General features: G+C 48.5%; 1 protein-coding gene across 1 annotated transcript in view; it reads left to right on the top strand.

The window, feature by feature from the left end:
- The first annotated feature begins 2,615 nt into the window (after positions 1 to 2,615).
- Positions 2,616 to 21,554, top strand: part of MAL (mal, T cell differentiation protein) — a 42,919-nt gene continuing 23,980 nt past the window's right edge. The window contains 2 exon segments of the mRNA XM_038747341.1: positions 2,616 to 2,645; positions 2,647 to 3,066. Of these exon segments, the coding sequence (XP_038603269.1) occupies positions 2,616 to 2,645; positions 2,647 to 3,066 (450 nt within the window).

The following is a 21,554-nucleotide window of genomic DNA, read 5'->3' as shown; positions in this document are numbered from 1 at the left end:
CAGAATTCACTTGTCTGAGCGCCGAGTCCTTTCATCTGAACCTCCAGGAAGAGTCTGCCAGATTGAGCCCAAACCCCTGGAGTGAGGATTGGGGTCGAGATCCCCCTCCTGTACCTGGAAGGGGTGAGGGGAGAACCTGGGAGGGTATCTAGACAATTAGTACGGATTTAACAAATACCGTAATTATTATTTGTGCCCGGGGTAAGAAAAGAGGAGGGGAGAGGCGGGGTCACAGCCTGGCTTAGTGGAAAGAGCCCGGGCGTGAGAGTCAGAGGGCCTGTGTTGTAATCCCGACTCTGCTATGTGACCTTGGGCAAGTCACTTCACTTCTCTGGGCCCCAGTTCCCTCATCTGTAAAACGGGGATTAAGATTATGAGCCCCATGTGGGACAGGGACAGTGTCCGACCTGAGTAACGTATCTACCCTCAAATGGGGATTAAGACTGTGAGCCCCCCGTGGGACAACCTGATCACCTTGTATCCCCCCAGCGTTTAGAACAGTGCTTGGCACATAGTAAGTGCTTAATAAATGCCATTATTATTATTATTATTATTAGTGGTAGTATTAACCCAGTGCTCAGAACAGGGCTTGGCACATAGTAAGCGTTTAACAAGTACCATAATTATTATTATTATGCCATAGAGAGCCCCTTTGCTGGTCCAGGGATTGCAAAGGAGCGGTCACCTCAGTCATTCATTCATTCATGAGAAGCAGCGTGGCTCAGTGGAAAAGAGCCCGGGCTTTGGAGTCAGAGGTCATGGGTTCAAATCCCGGCTCTGCCAATTGTCAGCTGTGTGACTTTGGGCAAGTCACTTCACTTCTCTGTGCCTCGGTTCCCTCATCTGTAATAGGGGGATTAAGACTGTGAGCCCCCTGTGGGACAACCTGATCACCCTGTAACCTCCTCAGCGCTTAGAACAGTGCTCTGCACGTAGTAAGCGCTTAATAAATGCCATTATTATTATTATTATTCATTCGATCATATTTATTGAGCGCTTACTGTGTGCAGAGCACTGGACTAAGTGCTTGGGAAGTAAAGTTGGCAATTTATAGAGACGGTCCCTACCCAACAGTGGGCTCACAGTCTAGAAGTTGCTCACAGTCATGGAGCGACATGGCCACAGACCAAACCCAGGGCTCCTCCCTCACCAGCCTGGGCAAGGCCTTCAGTCCGGAGCCGGCAAGTCCCCCTGGGCTCAGTTGCCTGACGGCTGGGGTTTCAGTCCGGATCTGGCACCTCCCCTCCCCGGGCTCCGTTGCCGGGAGCCTAGGGTGAGAGCCTGGGCAGAGTTGGAGAAGATGCCCCTTTCCCCCGGTCTGTACTGGCCCTGCTCCAGATGGCATTGGAGGGATGCACTTTGCAAAGCCAAACCAGCTTTGGTCGTCTCTGCCTGGTTGCCCCTGACGAAGGGAAGCGGAGACGTGGGGCTGTGGTCCAGGCAATACACACCTGAACTCTCCAGGTATTTCACTTGGAAGCTGCTCTTTTTATTCTAAACCAGCCAGATTGTTGCCTCGGTCTTCCAGGAGCTCGCTGGGTGAGAAGTGGGCAGAGTACGCTCCAGTGCCCCCCAAATTCAAATGCCTCCCAGTCAATCAGCCGTGTTTTCTGAGTGCTGAGTGCATGCAGATTTCTGTGCTAAGCCTCAGGAGAGGACTGTGAGCCCGCTCTTCTAGACTGTGAGCCCGCTGTTGGGTAGGGACCGTCTCGATATGTTGCCAACTTGTACTTCCCAAGCGCTTAGTACAGTGCTCTGCACACAGTAAGCGCTCAATACACACAATTGAATGAATGAATGAGAGGGCGATACATTCTAGACTGTGAGCCCGCTGTTGGGTAGGGACCGTCTCTATACGTTGCCAACTTGTACTTCCCAAGCGCTTAGTACAGTGCTCTGCACACAGTAAGCGCTCAATAAATACGATTGAATGAATGAATGAATAAGAGGACGATACAATAGAGTTAGCGGTTGAGAAGCAGCAAGAATACAGGCCTGGGGGTCCGAGGACCTGGGTTCTAATTCCGGCTCCACCACTTGCCTGCTGTGTGACCATGGGCAAGTCGTTTCATTTCTCTCAGCCTCAGTCACTTCCTCAGTAAAATGGGGACTAAAACTGTGAGCCCCACGTGGGACAGGGACTATGTCCAACCCAAATAGCTTGTATCTACCTCAGCGCTTAGTACAGTGACTGGCATATACTAAGCACTTACCAAATATGTTTATTTATACTAATATCTGTCTCCCCCTCTGGACTGTGAGCTCGGTGTGGGCAAGGAATGGGTCTGTTTGTTGTTGCATCGTATTCTCCCAAGCGCTTAATACAGTGCTTTGCACACAGTGAACGCTCAATAAATACGATTGAATGAATGAATGTGCTGTAATCATTACTATTATCGTTATTAGTTAGCAGGCATGAGCCCTGCCCACAAGATGTTTCTTGTCTAGCGGGGGAGCAGCAGTTTAAGTCGGTAGGAGCAGCGACGAAAATCCGAAAGGACGTTCAAATTCAAGCCAAAAGATAACAATGATAATGATTACTATTATCATGGATTATTATTATTCTTAGCAGCAGCAACGAAAATCCAAAAAGATGTTCAAATGCCAGCCGAAAGATGCGTTTCAAAAGAAGAGCCAATGAGACCCAGTCAGTCATCGCCTCCCAGGTTCGGGAGCCAACGGACGGAAGGGATCTTGGCCCGATCTGGGGTCCTCTTCAGAGCGGTGGCTTGCCGGGACGGACACACCTTAACGACCACGGATGAACAGAAAAATGCTGTCCTGCGCTCTCCCAGGGCCCTTAGACGCGCCTGCCGAACTATGTGGCCACACCTATTTATTTCACTCCTCGCCGCCTCTTGGTTGTCAGGAAGCCAGCTCAGAATTCACCTCTCGACGGAGGCTAAAAGGCAGCAGCGCCTGCTTCCTCCTCTCAGAGAGAACCGGTCCGTCTGAGGAGCTGCCCTTGGAGAGAGCGAGATGTCGTCCGTGCCCACCGGAACCTCCCTGCCCAGTGGCTTTTCGGTCCTGGCCTCCTTCCCTGACCTTCTCTTCATTTTTGAATTCGTGAGTTTGCTCTTTTCAAACCGGGCGGTGGGGTGGGAGAGGGGGACCCCTTTTAGACTGTGAGCCCACTGTTGGGTAGGGACTGTCTCTATGTGTTGCCAATTTGTACTTCCCAAGCGCTTAGTACAGTGCTCTGCACATAGTAAGCGCTCAATAAATACGATTGATGATGATGATGAGAGGGAGGAGGGAGGAGAAAACTGAGCCCCTTTTTCGGCAAACGCGTCCCGTGAGGAGAGGCGGTGAGGGGGCTAACAGGTGGTCAGCGGTCCATTGAGAGGAACGGGGCCCGAAAGGCCTGCGGACACCTTCCTAAGATTCCCCAAATGCTGGAAGAGTTTGGCTCCTTCCAGCGAGGGAAGATTTTCATTTTCTTCAGGCGACAGGTGGAAACCTCCAGATTTCCACCTCTGGGATGGGGGCTTGAACTGAGCTCCCTCTGGCTCCACACCACTCCCAGTTAGTGCTGAAATCTGGGATGGCGATGGACTGATTTTACGCCTGAGATGTCTCCAGCCAAACTCCCCGTGATTAATATACATACTCTGCAGCCTCCCATCGTCATGGGGACGTGCTGGGTGAGAGCAGTGGAGTTCCAGAGGGGGCTTTGTTTATCTTTGGGTAACGGGAAAAGCAACAGGATTAGTCCAGTGCTCTGCACACAGTAAGCGCTCAATAAATACGATAGAATGAATGAACAGGATTATCCATCAGGCAAAAGAAACCGCCCCCCTCAACCCCGGCCCAGAATTTGTACTTGGGCACCAACTGGAAGAGGAGAGTAAGGCTGTTCCGTCTGGCAAATGCATTATTATTGTTATTAGTGTAATTGTTATTATGGTCATTTTTGTTAAGTGTTTGCTATGTGTCTAGCACTGTTCTAAGCACTGGGGTAGATATAAATGAACTAGATTGGACACAGTCCCCATTTCACATGGAGCTCTCAGTCCAAGTAGGAGGGAGAACAGATATTGAATGCCCATTTTACAGTTGAGGAAGTTGAGGTCCAGAGAAGCAAAGTGTCTTGCCCAAAGTCACACAACAAGCAGCTGGCAGTTACAGGAATAGAACCCAGTTCTTCCGACGCCCAGACCCATGTTCTTTCCATTAGGCCATGCTGCTTCTCGTCTGTGCAATTCATTCATTCATTCAATCGTATTTATTGAGCGCTTACTGTGTGCAGAGCACTGTACTAAGCACTTGGGAAGTACAAATCGGCAACATATAGAGATGGTCCCTGCCCAACAACGGGCTCACAGTCTAGAAGGGGGAGACAGACAACAAAACAAGTAGACAGGTGTCAATACCATCAGAATGAATAGAATTATAGCTATATACACATCATTAATAAAATAGAGTAATAATTATATGCTTTCCAGACCTGGGAGTCAGAGGACCTGGGTTCTAATCCTGGTTCCTTGTCTGATGGGTGACTTTGGGCTAGTCACTTCACTTCTATGGGCCTCAGTTTCCTCACCCTTCTAGACTGTGAGCCCGCTGTTGGGTAGGGACCCTCTCTATACGTTGCAAACTTGCACTTCCCAAGTGCTTAGTACAGTGCTCTGCACACAGTAAGCACTCAATAAATACGATTGAATGAATGAATGAATGAGTGGGGATGAAATAACTGTCTTTTCTAACCTTAGACTGTGAGCCTCATGTGGGACAAGGATTGTGCCTGGCCTGATTATCTTGTATCTATCCCACCACTATTTTAGAACAGAGCTTGGCACATAGTAAGTGCTTGCTATTTATTAACCACAATGATTATTGTTATATGTGGTGAGAGGAACTCATAAATCGAGATGATCTTGTATCTATTTCAGCGTTTAGAAGAGTCCTTGGCAAATAGGAAGCACTTAACAAATCTCACAGGGATTACTATTATTTACAGTGAGAGAGACACAAAAGCCAAAAAGCAGTGTGCCCCAGTGGATAGATCACAGGCCTGGGAGTAAGAAGGATCTGGGTTCTAATCCCGGCTCCGCCACTCATATGATGCGTGACCCTCTCTGGGCCTCAGTTACCTCATCTGTAATATGGGGATTAAGACCTGAGCCCCACATGGGACTCCCGGACTGTGTCTCAACCTGATTAGCTTGTATCACCCCAGTGTTTAATTCAGTGCCTGGCAGATCGTAAACACGTAACAAATGTCATAAAAAAAGGCTAGAAGATTCAGTCTTCTGGGCAGAACTTTCAGTTGAACCTGGCTGAGTGATCAAAAGTCCTTCCCCGGAGCAACTTCCAGTCTCCCCTGTGTGCTATGTGGCTTTGGGCATGTTTCCTAATTTCTCTGAACCTTATCTTGCTCTGCTCAGGGCTGGGAAGGGAACATCAAAGACCACATTCAACGGATGTTCTGAGACCCAAGGCGTTGGTTGTAAAGCTTGGCCATGCCCCGGTTCCCCTGTTTGGACTGCTGCTAACTGTCAATGAAAGAGTGTTGCCAACTTGTACTTCCCAAGCGCTTAGTCCAGTGCTCCGCACACAGTAAGCGCTCAATAAATACGATTGAATGAATGAATGAATGAATGGTCCTTCCCTTTGAAGCTCCTCTGGGGGTTCTGCCCGCTGTCTGCTCCTCGGGAATAATAATAATAATAATAATAATAATAATGATGGAATTTATTAAGCGCTTACTATGTGCAAAGCACTGTTCTAAGCGCTGGGGAGGTTACAAGGGGATCAGGTTGTTCCACGGGGCTCACAGTCTTAATCCCCATTTTACAGATGAGAGAACTGAGGCACAGAGAAGTTAAGTAACTTGCCCAAAGTCACACAGCTGGCAATTGGCAGAGCCGGGGTTTGAACCCATGACCTCTGAAGTGGGAAGTGGGTGGCCTCTCATGAGAGGGCATCTCTCTGGACCTACGCCTAAACTGGGTGGGCCAAGGGCCCTGGGGCCAGATCGGAAGGGGGTCAAAATATAGCTTCAGTTCCAGACCCTAAACTATAAACTCCTCGTAGGCAGGGATCGTGATGACCAACTCTGTTATATTGTACTTCCCCAAGTACTTAGTACAGTGCTCTGCATCCAGTAAGCTGTCGATAAATGTAAGGAACGTGACTACCGACTCTGTTGGATTGTACTGTCCCAAGCGCTTAGTACAGTGCTCTGCGCACAGTAAGCGTTGAATTAAAACTCAGTGTGGATTGTGCCTCACAAGAGGCAATCCACATCCCAGTGAGCAGCCGGTGGACTCTAGATTGTCAGCTTGTTGTGGGCAGGGAATGTGTCCATTTATTGCATTATTGTACTCTCTCAAATGCTTAGTAGTAATAATAATAATAACGATGATGATGATGATGGTATTTGTTAAGTGCTTACTATTCATTCATTCATCCAATCGTATTTATTAAGCACTTACTGGGTGCAGAGCACTGTACGAAGCACTTGGGGAAGTACAATATAACTTGGTCACGATCTATTTGTCAATTCGGAGACAAATAGAGACAATCCCTACCCGACAACAGGGTCACAGGCTAGAAGACAGACTCAGAAATTAGAGGGGACTGTTCTAAGCACTGGGATAGATACATTGTCCCACTTGGGGCTCACAGTCTTAATCCCCATTTTACGGATGAGGTAACTGAAGCACAGAGAAGTGAAGTGACTTGCCCAAGGTGACACAGCAGACGGGGAGCCGAGTCAGGATTCAAACCCACGATGTCTGACTCCCAGGACCGGGTTGTTTCCATTGAGTCACGCTGCTTCAAGTATAGTGCGCTGCACACAGTAAGCCTCAATAAATGCCACTGACTGACTAAACACCACTGACGATGATAAATACCATTTATGGATTGATTGAATATGAGGTTAAACCATCCGGATAATGGTCCCCCACTCTCTAATTCTGTGGAAACTGGGAGTCCGGGGGGCAGAGTTGTAGATGTGGGTTTTTAATCCCTCTCTCTACATCGTCCAGTAAGATCCACTCCATCAGGATAGGTGTCTAGCAACCCTATTGCTTTATACTCTCCTAACTGCTCAGTACAGTGATGATGATGATGGCATTTGATAAGCGCGTACTATTTGCCGAGCACTGTTCTAAGCACTGGGGTAGATACAAGGTAATCATGTGTCCCATGTGGGGCTCACAGTCTTAATCCCCAGTTGACAGATGAGGCTGTGACTGTGAGCCCACTGTTGGGTAGGGACCGTCTCTATATGTTGCCAACTTGTACTTCCCAAGCGCTTAGTACAGTACTCTGCACACAGTAAGCGCTCAATAAATATGATTGAATGAATGAATGAGGGAACTGAGGCACAGAGAAGTCAAGTGACTTCTTGTACATAGTTACTATTCATTTTATTTTGTTAATATGTTTTGTTTTGTTGTCTGTCTCCCCCTTCTAGACTGTGAGCCTGCTGTTGGGTAGGGACCGTCTCTATATGTTGCCAACTTGTACTTCCCAAGCGCTTAGTACAGTGCTCTGCACACAGTAAGCACTCAATAAATACGATTGAATGAATGAAAGTGACTTGCCCAGAGTCACACAGCTGATCAGTGGCAGAGCCGGGATTATTCATTCATTCATTCAATCGTATTGATTGAGCACTTACTGTGTGCAGATCACTGTACTAAGAGCTTGGGAAGTACAAGTTGGCAACATATAGAGACGGTCCCTACCCAACAGTGGGCTCACAGTCTAGAAGGGGGAGACAGAACAAAACAAAACATATTAACAAAATAAAATAAATAGAATAAATATGTACAAATAAAATAAATAGAGTAATAAATACGTACAAACATATATACAGGTGCTGTGGGGAGGGGAAGGAGGTAAGGCGGGGGGGATGAGGATGGGGGGAGGGGGATTAGAATCCACAACCTCTGACTCCCAAAGCCGGGCTCTTGTCACTACACAGTAAGCGCTCAATAAATACCTTTGATGATGATGATGATGGGGATAGGACTGAGGCTGGAACACTGGATCGCAAGGGCCTTGACCGGCCCAGCAGCCCAGGGGAGAGTGGGCCTGGGGTGTTGGAAGCAGCCGAGCCTTCAGAGGAAGTGACTTTGTGTGCCTCAAAGCAAAGTTGTGTGGATTTTGCTGCAGGCAGAGGACAGTGGCTGTTTGTATGGAGCCGAAGTAAACCCTGATGTGTCTGTCTGATAACCCAAGCCAGGCTTGCCTGATTCCCTGCTGCTGGAGCCTGGCCGGACCTAGTGGTGGGGCTTAGAGGACAAAATAGTCCAGCCGGGGCTGTAGTAATTAATGTGGTAGTGGTTATTTGTTAAGTACTTACTATATGCCAAGCACTGTTCTAAGCCCTGGGTTGGATACAAGGTAAGCAGCTTGTCCCACTTGGGGCTCACAGTCTTAAGCCCCATTTGACAGATGAGGGAACTGAGGCACAGAGAAGTTAAGTGGTTTGCCCAAGGTCACACAGCAGATGAGCGACAGAGCTGGGATTAGAATCCACGTTCTCTGACTCCCAAGCCCGGGCTCTTTCCACTAGGCCACGCTGCTGTAGTAGTGTCCTCCATGGGGGTCTCACTCCCGATTGCACTGTAACCTCGTCTATCTCACCCCCGACCTCTCACCCACATCCTGCCTCTGGTCTGGGACGCCCTCCCTCCTCATATCCGACAGACAATTGCTCTTCCTTGCTCCGAAGCCTTTTTTGAAAGCCCGTCTCCTCCAAGAGGCCTTCCCTGACTAAGCCCTCCTTTCCTCTTCTCCCACTCCCTTCTGCATTGCCCTGACTCGATCCCTTTATTCAGTTCCCCCTCGCAGCCCCTCAGCACTTAAGGACATAACTGTAATTGATTTATATCAATTTATATCACTAGACCGTGAGTTCATTGTGGACAGGGAATGTGTCTGTTTATTGTTGTACTGTGCTCTTCCAAGCGCTTAGCTTGGTGCTCTGCTCACAGTACGTGCTCAAAAAATAAGGTTGAATGAAAAAAGTGGCATTAGGCTGGGAGCCCCAGATGGGACAGGGGCTGTGTCCAACCTGAATAGCCATCACCTACCCCTGCGCTTATTAATCGTTCAATCAATCGTATTTATTGAGCGCTGCGTGCAGGGCATCATGCTAAGCGCTTCAGAGAAGCACATTGCCTGCACACAGTAAGTCAATTAATCAATCAATTGTATTTATTGAGCACTTACTGTGTGCAGAGCATTGTACTAAGCGCTTGGGAAGTACAAGTTGGCAACATATAGAGACAGTCCCTACCCAACAGTGGGCTCACAGTCTAAAAGTAAGTGCTTAATAACAATTACTATAATTATCATGCTCAGCTCTGGCGCGGTGGGAACGTCGTTCTTTTGTTGGTTTTTTTAATGGTATTTGTTAAGCGCTTATTGTGTACCAGGCACTGTACTAAGCACTGGGGTAGATACAAGGCTGGATGCACCCATATCCCATGTCCCATGTGAGGCTGTGTCAATCCCCATTTTATAGATGCGGTAACTAAGGCGCAGAGAAGTTAAGCGGCTCAACCAAGGTCGCACAGCAGACCAGTGGTGGAGTCTGGATTAGAACCCGTGTCCTTCTGACTGTCGGGCCCGTGCTCTGGCCATTAGGGAACACTGCTTCTTGCCATGGCCTTTCCCCTGGACCGCAGGCAGGGCGGGCGGTGGTGGGGATGGTGGGGTACGGCTTCTAATCCTTCGATTGGAAGCAGCAGGTTTATCCTGTAAAGCCGGCGTTGAGTTACTGGTTGCTATGACCTCACGGGTCAGTTGGAACGACATACAAAGCGCCATCACGTCCATTCTCTAGGGGCGAGCCGCCGCTGCCCGCCCAGAGAAGCTGCTTTTCCAGTTTTCCCAAGGGCACCCTCGGAGAGACTCCGAGGAAATCCCGCGGATCAGGAAGTCGGTCGGGCCCGGCCCCCGTCACCAGCCTCGCCCTCCGGGCCGTGCCGGAGCCGGGCGGTTCTGCCACCCTCCCTGTCCAGCACGGGTCCGGAGCTGACCTTGGCCGGACTGGGGCCTGCTCAGGAGATTTTCCGCTTGCGATTCACTCAGCCTGGTGCCAGGGGCTTGGGGTCCTAAGTTTTTCCTTTTCTGGTTTCCCTGGTATCCACAAGGCCGCTGAGGCAAGGCATCGGAGCGGACTGGGTTTATAGTCAACAAAGAGCCGGGAGAGCGAGTGCGCAGGGAACGTGTCCGTTTATTGTTCTAGCGTACTCTCCCAAGCGCTTAGTACAGTGCTCTGGGCGTTTACGGTGCCTCAGGACACAAATCCCAGGAAAGATCCAGACCGGATTCTTCCAGCTGGGTTGCTTCCTCCTAGGGCTCCACCTTTCCGACAGCTTTTTCCCGATGGCCTGTGGAGCGTGGTGGTGATGGGATGGGGATTTTTTTTTTTAATGGTATCTATTAAGTGCTTAGTATGTTCCAGGCACTGTTCTAAGCACTGAGGACGATACAAGTTAATCATGTTGGACACAGCCACGTCCTACCTGGGGCTCACAGTCTTAATCCCCCTTTTACAGAGGAGGTAACTGAGGCCCAGAGAAGTGAAGTGACTTGTCCAAGGTCACACAGCGGCAGACAAGTTGGCAGAGCTGGGCCTAGGATAATAATAATAATTATACTTATTATTGTATTTGTTAAGCACTTACTATGTGCCAAGCACTGTTCTAAGAGCTGGGGTAGATACAAGATAATCCGGTTGTCCCCTATTGGGCTCACACTTTTTAATCCCCATTTTACAGATGAGGTAACTGAGGCCCAGAGGAATAATAATAATAATAATGGCATTTATTAAGCGCTTACTATGTGCAAAGCACTGTTCTAAGCGCTGGGGAGGTGACAAGGTGATCAGGTTGTCCCACGGGGGGCTCACAGTCTTCATCCCCATTTTCCAGATGAGGTAACTGAGGCCCAGAGAAGTGAAGCGACTTGCCCAAAGTCACGCAGCTGACAATTGGCGGAGCCGGGATAAGAACCCCTGACCTCTGATTCCCAAGCCAGGGCTCTTTCCACTGAGCCACGCAGAGAATCAATCAATCAATCAATCAATCATATTTATTGAGCGCTTACTATGTGCAGAGCACTGTACTAAGCGCTTGGGAAGTACAAATTGGCAACATATAGAGACAGTCCCTACCCAACATTGGGCTCACAGTCTAAAAGGCAGAGAAGTTAAGTGGCTTGCCCAAGGTCACACAGCAGACAAGCAGCGGAGTCGGGATTAGAACCCATGACCTGTGACTCCCAAGCCCAGGCTCTGGCCACTTAAGCCATGCTGTTTCTCTCGAACCCAAGTCCTTCTGACTCGCAGGCCCGTGCTCTATCTCTGAGGGGCCGTGGCGCCCGGGACACCACACCTTAACCCGAAAGCCGGCACCAGGCTGTGTGATTCACAAGTGGAAAATCTCCTCAGCGCTCAGCCGGCCACGGTCAGCTCCAGGCACATCCACCAAGCTCGCTCTCTTCCTCCTTTCAAAGCCCTACTGAGAGCTCACCTCCTCCAGGAGGCCTTCCTACACTGAGCCCCCTCCTTCCTCTCCCCCTCATCCCCCTCTCCATCCCTCCTTCCCTCCCCACAGCACCTGTATATATGTTTGTGCAGATTTATTACTCTATTTTACTATCCTATTTATTGTATTTTGTTAATCTGTTTTGTTTTGTTCTCTGTCCCCCCCTTCTAGACTGTGAGCCCGCTGTTGGGTAGCGACCGTTCTCTATATGTTGCCGACTTGGACTTCCCAAGCGCTTAGTCCAGTGCTCTGCACACAGTAAGCGCTCAATAAATACGATTGAATGAATGAATGACCGGGAGGCTGGCAGAACCACCCAGCTCTGGCACGGCTCGGAGGGCAAGACTGGTAACGGGGGCCGGGCCGGGTTCTCCCGTCTTTCCGACCGGAGGGATTTCCTCAGAGTCGCTTTGGGTGGTTCAGCAGAGTGCCCTTGTTTCCCCCGAAAAACTGGAAAAACTTCTCTGGGGGGCTGTGGGGTCCAGGACGCCGACACTCAACTGAAAGCTTGGAGCCAGGGAAGGACAGTCATAATGATGATGGTGTCTGTTAAGCGCTTACTATGTGCCAAACACTGTACTAAGCGCTGGAGTAGGTATAAGATAATCAGGTTGGACACAGTGCCCTGTCATTCATTCATTCAGTCGTATTTATTGAGCGCTTACTGTGTGCAGAGCTTGGGAAGTCCAAGTCGGCAACATCTAGAGACGGTCCCTACCCAACAGCGGGCTCACGGTCTAGAAGGGGGAGACGGACAACAAAACAAAACGTATTAACAAAATAAAATAAATAGAATAGTAAATATGTACAAGTAAAATAAATAGAGTAATAGACTGTCCCAAATGGAGCTCATGTTCTAAAGAAGAGGGGGGAACAGGTTTTGAATCAACATTTTACAGATGAAGAAACTGAGTCAATCAATTGTATATATTAAGTGCCTACTGTGTGTAGAGCACTGTAATAATAATAATGACATCTGTTAAGCGCTTACTACATGCCAAACACTGTACTAAGCGCTGGAGTAGGTATAAGATAATCAGGTTGGACACAGTGCCCTGTCATTCATTCATTCAGTCGTATTTATTGAGCGCTTACTGTGTGCAGAGCACTGGACTAAGCGCTTGGGAAGTCCAAGTTGGCAACATCTAGAGACGGTCCCTACCCAACAGCGGGCTCACAGTCTAGAAAACAAAATAAAACGTATTAACAAAATAAAATAAATAGAATAGTAAATATGTACAAGTAAAATACAGTAATAGACTGTCCCAAATGGAGCTCATGTTCTAAAGAAGAGGGGAGAACAGGTATTGAATCAACATTTTACAGATGAAGAAACTGAGTCAATCAATTGTATATATTAAGTGCTTACTGTGTGTCGAGCACTGTAATAATAATAATGGCATCTGTTAAGCGCTTACTACGTGCAAAGCACTGTTCTAATCGCTGGGGTGGATACAAGGTGATTAGGTTGTCCCACGCGGGGCTCACAGTTTTAACCCCCATTGTACAGATGAGGTAACTGAGGCACAGAGAAGTTAAGTGACTTGCCCAAAGTCACACAGCTGGCAAGCGGTGGAGCCGGGATTAGAACCCATGACCTCTGACTCCCAAGCCTGGGCTCTTTCCACTGAGCCACGCTGCTTCTCTGGAGTGCTTCACTGTACAAAGCACTTGGGAGAGTACAATATAACAATAAACTTTTCTGTGGGGCGTAGTGCACAGAGCAAGGGCCTGGAAGTGAGAAGGTCATGGGTTTTAATCCTGGCTCTGCCATTTGTCTGCTGTGTGACCTTGGGCTAGTCACTTCACTTCTCTGGGCCTCAGTTACCTCACCTGTCAAATGGGGATTAAGAGCATGAGCCCCATGTAGGACAGGGACCGTGTCCAACCTGATTAACTTGTAACTACCCCAGCACTTAAAACAGAGCTTGACACATAGTAAACGCTTAACAAGTACCATAATTATAATTGTTATTATTATAAATGGCCATATTCCCTGCCCACAATGAGCTACAGTCTAGAGGGGGAGACAGACATTAATATAAATAAATAAATTACAGATATGGACATAAGTGCTGTGGGGCTGGGAGGGGGGGAATGAATAAAGGGAGCAAGTTATGGTGACGCAGAAGGGAGTTAAAGAAAAGGAAAAGAGGGCTTAGTCAGGGAAGGCTTTATATCTACCCCGGTACTTGGAGCAATCAATCAGTCAATCAATTGTATTTATTGAGCGCTTACTGTGTGCAGAGCACTGTACTAAGTGCTTGGGAAGTACAAGTTGGCAACATATAGAGACAGTCCCTACCCAACAGTGGTCTCACAGTCTAAAAGGGGGAGAGAGGAGTGCTTGGCACATGATGATGTTGATGATGATGATGGTATTTATTGAGCGCTTACTGTGTGCAGAGCACTGTACTAAGCGCTTGGGAAGTACAAGTTGGCAACATATAGAGACGGTCCCTACCCAACAGTGGGCTCACAGTCTAAAAGGGGGAGACAGCAGTGCTTGGCACATGATGATGTTGTTGATGATGATGATGGTATTTCTTAAGCTCTTACTATGTGCCAAACATTGTTCTAAGCGCTGGGGCAGATATAAGATTATCAGGTTGTCCCAAGTGGGGCTCACAGTCTTAATCCCCATTTTACAGATGAGATAACTGAGGCCCAGAGAAGTGAAGTGACTTGCCCAAAGTCGCACAACTGACAAGTGTCGGAGTCAGGAGTAGAACCCATGCCCTCTGACTTCCAAGCCCGGGCTCTTTCCACTAAGCCACACTGCTTCCCTGAGTAAGCACCTCTCATAGTAAGCATTTAACAAGTGCCATCATTAACATCGGTGGGCTGGAGGGGAAGCCAGGGGAGATGCTCCTGGTAGGTCAGGAGTGGGTAAGTGAGCTCTCACTATTCTCTAGCTCGCAGGTTGGGTTCATTCATTCATTCAATTGTATTTATTGAGTGCTTACTATGTGCAGAGCACTGTGGCTTACTACTCTATTTAGACTGTATTTTAGACTATTTAGACTCTATTTTAGACTGTGAGCCCACTCTTGTGTAGGGACTGTCTCTGTATGTTGCCAACTTGTACTTCCCAAACTCTTAGTACAGTGCTCTGCACACAGTAAGCGCTCAATAAATACAACTGATTGATTGATTTGTGCATATCTATTCTATTTATTTTATTTTGTTAGTATGTTTGGTTTTGTTCTCTGTCTCCCCCTTTTAGACTGTGAGCCCACTGTTGGGTAGGGACTGTCTCTGTATGTTGCCAACTTGTACTTCCCAAGCGCTTAGTACAGTGCTCTGCACACAGTAAGTGCTCAATAAATACGATTGATTGATTGATTGATTGATTTGTGCATATTGATTCTATTCATTTTATTTTGTTAATATGTTTTGTTTTGTTCTCTGTCTCCCCCTTCTAGACTGTGAGCCCACTGTTAGGTAGGGACCGTCCCTAGATGTTGCCAACTTGGACTTCCCAAGCGCTTAGTCCAGTGCTCTGCACAGAGTAAGCGCTCAATAAATACGATGGAATGAATGAATGAATGAATGGTTTGGGTCAGGGGTCATCATAATCATCCTCAACATCATCAATCGTATTTATTGAGCACTTACTGTGTGCAGAGCACTGGACTAAGCGCTTGGGAGAAGGGGTGCAGGGTGGAGAAGGGGGGGTCTCGGTGGTAAGAGACACACTGTCATTTACTGGCCTCGCTGATGGCTGATTATGATGAAAAGGATTCTGAAATTGGCTGAAGAAGAGTCGGGTATGTCTTTGGACCCGAGGCCCCTATTGGGTCACCACCCTATTGAGCCCACTGTTGGGTAGGGACCGTCTCTATATGTTGCCAACTTGTACTTCCCAAGCGCTTAGTGCAGTGCTCTGCACACAGTAAGCACTCAATAAATATGATTGAATGAATGAATGAATAATAATGGCACATTAAGCGCTTACTATGTGCAAAGCACTGTTCTAAGCGCTTGGGAGGTTACAAGGTGATCACGTTGTCCCTCGGGGGGCTCACAGTCTTAATCCCCATTTTACAGGGATGGAGAGGGGAGAGTTAAGGGTGTTGGACGATCCATGCTGGATCACTAGAAGGAGTGTCGGGTGGAGACAGGAGGGTTAGGGTTGTTGAATGGGCAGGGATGGAGAAGGGCGGGTTAGGGAGGTTGGATGGTCTGTGCTGGATCACCGGAGGAAGAGTCAGGGATGGAGAGGGGAGCGATCCATGCCGGGTCACCGGAGGGAGAGTCGAGGTTGGAGAGGAGAGGTCCATCACTGCCCACGAGGGAGGGTGTCCGTGAGCAGCCAGTTCCTCCAATCCTGCTGGCACCCCTCATGGAGACAGAGAGAGAGAGAGAGAGTGAGTCCTGGGCTGATTGGAGTTGACTCTCAGAAGTAATAATAATAATAATAATTAATTCTAGACTGTGAGCCCACTGTTGGGTAGGGACCGTCTCTATATGTTGCCAACTTGGACTTCCCAAGCGCTTAGTACAGTGCTCTGCACACAGTAAGTGCTCAATAAATATGATTGAATGAATGAATGAATAATAATGGCACATTAAGCGCTTACTATGTGCAAAGCACTGTTCTAAGCGCTTGGGAGGTTACAAGGTGATCACGTTGTCCCTCGGGGGGCTCACAGTCTTAATCCCCATTTTACAGGGATGGAGAGGGGAGAGTTAAGGGTGTTGGACGATCCATGCTGGATCACTAGAAGGAGTGTCGGGTGGAGACAGGAGGGTTAGGGTTGTTGAATGGGCAGGGATGGAGAAGGGCGGGTTAGGGAGGTTGGATGGTCTGTGCTGGATCACCGGAGGAAGAGTCAGGGATGGAGAGGGGAGCGATCCATGCCGGGTCACCGGAGGGAGAGTCGAGGTTGGAGAGGAGAGGTCCATCACTGCCCACGAGGGAGGGTGTCCGTGAGCAGCCAGTTCCTCCAATCCTGCTGGCACCCCTCATGGAGACAGAGAGAGAGAGAGAGAGTGAGTCCTGGGCTGATTGGAGTTGACTCTCAGAAGTAATAATAATAATAATAATTAATTCTAGACTGTGAGCCCACTGTTGGGTAGGGACCGTCTCTATATGTTGCCAACTTGGACTTCCCAAGCGCTTAGTACAGTGCTCTGCACACAGTAAGTGCTCAATAAATATGATTGAATGAATGAATGAATAATAATGGCACATTAAGCGCTTACTATGTGCGCTCAATAAATATGATTGAATGAATGAATGAATAAGAATGGCACATTAAGCGCGTACTATGTGCAAAGCACCGTTCTAGGCGCTCGGGAGGTTACGAGGTGATCACGTTGTCCCTTGGGGGGCTCACAGTCTTAATCCCCATTTTACAGATGAGGTAACTGAGGCACAGGGAGGTGAAGTGACTTGCCCAAAGTCACAAGGCTGACATGTGGCGGAGCCAGGATTTGAACCCGACTTCTGACTCCGAAGCCCGGGCTCTTTCCACTGAGCCACGCTGCTTCCCCTGAGTGTTATATGGAGTGTTCTATGGGAAGTAATAATAATAATAATTAATTCTAGACTGTGAGCCCACTGTTGGGTAGGAACTGTCTCTATATGTTGCCAACTTGGACTTCCCAAGCGCTTAGTGCAGTGCTCTGCACACAGTAAGTGCTCAATAAATACGATTGAATGAATGAATGAATAATAATGGCACTTATTAAGCGCTTACCATGTGCAAAGCACCGTTCTAAGCGCTCGGGAGGTTACAAGGTGATCTCGTTGTCCCTCAGGGGACTCACAGTCTTAATCCCCATTTTACAGATGAGGTAACTGAGGCACAGAGAGGTGAAGTGGCTTGCCCAAAGTCACAGAGCTGACAAGTGGTGGAGCCGGGATTTGAACCCCTGACCTCTGACTCCGAAGCCCAGGCTCTTTCCACTGAGCCACGCTGCTTCCCCTGAGTTTTTATATGGAGTGTTCTATGGGGTCATTTGCACTATTCCATCCAAGTGGAATCTCCTAAATCTCCTATGGATTGGGATCATCCTTCCCCCTGCCTCCCAGCTCTGCTTCAACCTGGGCCTGGAGCCTCCAGATTGTGTGGGAAAGGAATTGGCCTGGGAGATGGAGGGAAAGGACGGAGTCTGCCAGAAAAAGGTCCATCACTGGCTTAAATTCTCCTTGGAGCCCTTGCTCATGGCTGCCCCTTGACAATTCTGGTCCCGGAGCAATCAATCAATCAATCAATCATATTGATTGAACACTTACTGTGTGCAGAGCACTGGACTAAGTGCTTGGGAAGTACAAGTTGGCAACACAGAGACAGTCCCTGCCCAACAGTGGGCTCACAGTCTAGAAGGGGGAGACAGAGAACAAAACCAAACATATTAACAAAATAAAATCAATCAATCAATTGTATTTATTGAGCGCTTACTGTGTGCAGAGCACTGGACTAAGTGCTTGGGAAGTACAAGTTGGCAACACATAGAGACAGTCCCTGCCCAACAGTGAGCTCACAGTCTAGAAGGGGGAGACAGAGAACAAAACCAAACAGATTAACAAAATAAAATCAATGGAATAGATATGTACAAGTAAAATAAATAAATAAAAAAATGATGGCATTTGATGATGGCATTTATTAAGCGCTTACTATGTGCAAAACACTGTTCTAAGCGCTGGGGAGTTTACAAGGTGATCAGGTTGTCCCACGGGGGGGGGCGGGGGCTCACAGTCTTCACCCCCATTTTACAGATGAGATAACTGAGGCCCAGAGAAGTGAAGTGACTTGCCCAAAGTCACCCAGCTGACAATCGGCAGAGCTGGGGTTCGAACCCATGACCCCTGACTCCAAAGCCCGGGCTCTTTCCACTGAGCCACGCTAAAATAAATAATAAATAAGTAAATAGAGTAATAAATAGAGGGCCTTGGCTGGCAATCGGCGGCTTTGAATTCCCACCCGGGTGGCTAGTCAGGGAAGGGTGCCATTGAGGTGGGGCAGATGAGTTAACTGAGGCCCAGAGAAGTGAAGTGACTTGCCCAAAGTCACCCAGCTGACAATTGGCAGAGCTGGGATTCGAACCCATGACCCCTGACTCCAAAGCCTGGGCTCTTTCCACTGAGCCACGCTAAAATAAATAATAAATAAATAATAAATAATAAATAAATAGAGTGATAAATAGAGGGCCTTGGCTGGCAATCGGCAGCTTTGAATTCCCACCCGGGTGGCTAGTCAGGGAAAGGTGCCGCTGAGGTGGGGCAGATGAGTTAACTGAGGCCCAGAGAAGTGAAGTGACTTGCCCAAAGTCACCCAGCTGACAATCAGCAGAGCTGGGATTCGAACCCATGACCCCTGACTCCAAAGCCCGGGCTCTTTCCACTGAGCCACACAATAATAAATAATAAATAAATAGAGTAATAAATAGAGGGCCTTGGCTGGCAATTGGTGGATTTGAATTCCCACCCGGGTGGCTAGTCAGGGAAGGGTGCCGCTGAGGTGGGGCAGGAAAGCGGGATAATGAAGATTTGCTGCCCCATCGTCAATTCACCTTGGGGCAGGATCCTGTTCATTCTCCCCTCCGCCCCCGAGGTTTCCTCCTCCCTCAGCCTCTTCCTTCTCCAGCCTGTTTAGTCGGGCCCTGTCGCTGTGGGCCATTAAATAGCTGTCACTCCCTTAGGTGACTGCGTTCCTGGCATTTCAGTGAAAGGTGAAAAGTTCTCCTGTCAAAGGTTATGACCGGTAGAACAAATAACAAACAATCGGTATAACAAATACCAACATTATTATGATTATTATAATGGTCCTTGCAAGCCAGCACCTGCCTGAGGTCCAAGGACTCTGCGGAAGCAAAGAAAATAATAATAATGGCATTTATTCAATCAATCAATCAATCAATCACTCGGTACAGTGCTCTGCACACAATAAGCGCTCAGTAAATACGATTGATGATCATTCTTATTTATTGAGCGCTTACTGTGTGCAGAGCACTATGCTAAGCGCTTGGGAAGTACAAGTTGGCAACACACAGAGACAGTCCCTACCCAACAGTGGGCTCACAGTCGATTAAGCGCTTACTATGTGCAAAGCACTGTTCTAAGCGCTGGGGGAGGTTACAAGGTGAACAGGTTGTCCCACATGGGGCTCACAGTAGCAGCGTGGCTCAGTGGAAAGAGCCCGGGCTTTGGAGTCAGAGGTCATGGGTTCAAATCCCGGCTCCCCCAATTGTCAGCTGGGTGACTTTGGGCAAGTCACTTAACCTCTCGGTGCCTCAGTTCCCTCATCTGTAAAATGGAAGTCTGTGAGCCTCCAGTGGGACAACCTGATCACCTTGTAACCTCCCCAGTGCTTAGAACAGTCCTTTGTGCATAGTAAGCACTTAATAAATGCCATCATTAATATTAATCCCCATTTTCCAGCTGAGGCAACTGAGGCACAGAGAAGTGAAGTGACTTTTCTAGGCTGTGAGCCCACTGTTGGGTAGGGACCGTCTCTATATGTTGCCAACTTGTACTTCGCAAGCGCTTAGTCCAGTGCTCTGCACACAGTAAGCGCTCAGTAAATACGATTGAATGAATGAACTTGCCCAAAGTCACCCAGTTGACAAGCGGCGGAGCCAGGATTTGAACCCATGACCTCTGACTCCAAAGCCCGGGCTCTTTCCACTGTGCCACGCTGCTTTCCTGATGGATACAGGGAAGGGCTCGCCTAATTTCAGATGTAGCGGATGAGGGCTCTGAGAAAGGTCGGGAACATCTGAGGCTCCGAGTGGAAGCTCGGGGGTTGCAACGGGGCGGGGGGGAATTTTTCTTAGGTTGTTTTCTGGTTGTTTTCCATTTTCTCTGGTTGAGTGTGGCTCCCGGAAGGAACATTGCCCGGGGAGTCGGGACTCCCGGGGACTAATCTTGGCATGGCCATCTGCCTGCTTGCACAAATCACTTAACTTCTGTGGGCCTCCGTTTCCTCATCCATAAAACGGCATGAAATACCTGTTCGCCCTCCCGCTTGGGCTGCGAACCCCATGCGGGGCAGGGATGGTGTCTGATTTGTTTATCTTAACGATAGTCATAACGATAATAATAATTGTAGGATTTGTTAAGCAATGAATAGATGCCAGGCACTATAATAGGCACATAGTAAGCGCTTAGTAAGTGCCATCGTTATTATTGCTATTCTGCAGCTGAGAGAGCTAACATTGGTCGTGTGGTTTCCTTGACCACGTGAGGGGTGGAGAGGAGAGCGCTGAGGCCCAACAGGGCGCTGCTGCAGCGCTTTGAACAGTGCTTTGCACATAGTAAGTGCTTAATAAATGCCATTATTGTTATTATTATTATTATTTGAGCCACCCCCCTGCCTGCTCCCTGTGACTGAGAAGCTGCTTAGTCCTTACTGATCTCTGGGGGCTGGGGGATGCCACCCAGGATACAAGATAATCGTGTTGGACTCAGTCCCATCCCATTCAGGGCTCACAGGCCTGTACTCTATCCCCATGGCCACGCTGCTTCTCCCCAGGGTTTAGCGTAGCGCCTGGCCTGTAGTAAGCACTTAACAACTACCGCAACTATCGTTATTTTGTTTCCAAGGCTTTGACCTATCTTTCAGCACCCGACCCGTTGAGGTGGGACCAGCACTCGATCCCCTCTGGTCTTCCCCTGGGTGAGGTCAAGCCGGAGCAGATCTGAGGAACCAGGAAATAAAAACGTAAAAAAAGGGTGGCATTTGTGCCAGGCACTGTACTAAGCACTGGAGAACTCCGTCCTTCGAAACCATCAAGCTGAATGGCCTAGCGGATAGAGCGTAGGCCCGGGAAAGACTGGGCTCTAAACCAGGCTCTGCCACTTGTCTGCTGTGTGACCTTGGGTAAGTCATTTAACTTCCCGGTGCCTCGGTTACCCCGTCTGCAAAATGGGGATTAAGGCTGTAAGCCCCATGTGGGACATGGACTGCGTCCAACCTGATTAGCTTGTAAATACCCCGGCACTTAGTACAGTGCCCGGCACATAGTAAATACCATAAAAAAAAATCCATGAGGGTTACTCACGGCCCATGTGCATGCAGAATCCATGCA

The sequence above is a fragment of the Tachyglossus aculeatus genome, chromosome 1 (assembly GCF_015852505.1).
Source record: "Tachyglossus aculeatus isolate mTacAcu1 chromosome 1, mTacAcu1.pri, whole genome shotgun sequence".
Taxonomy (NCBI): Eukaryota; Metazoa; Chordata; class Mammalia; order Monotremata; family Tachyglossidae; genus Tachyglossus; species Tachyglossus aculeatus.
This window is presented reverse-complemented; position numbering and strand designations above follow the sequence as displayed.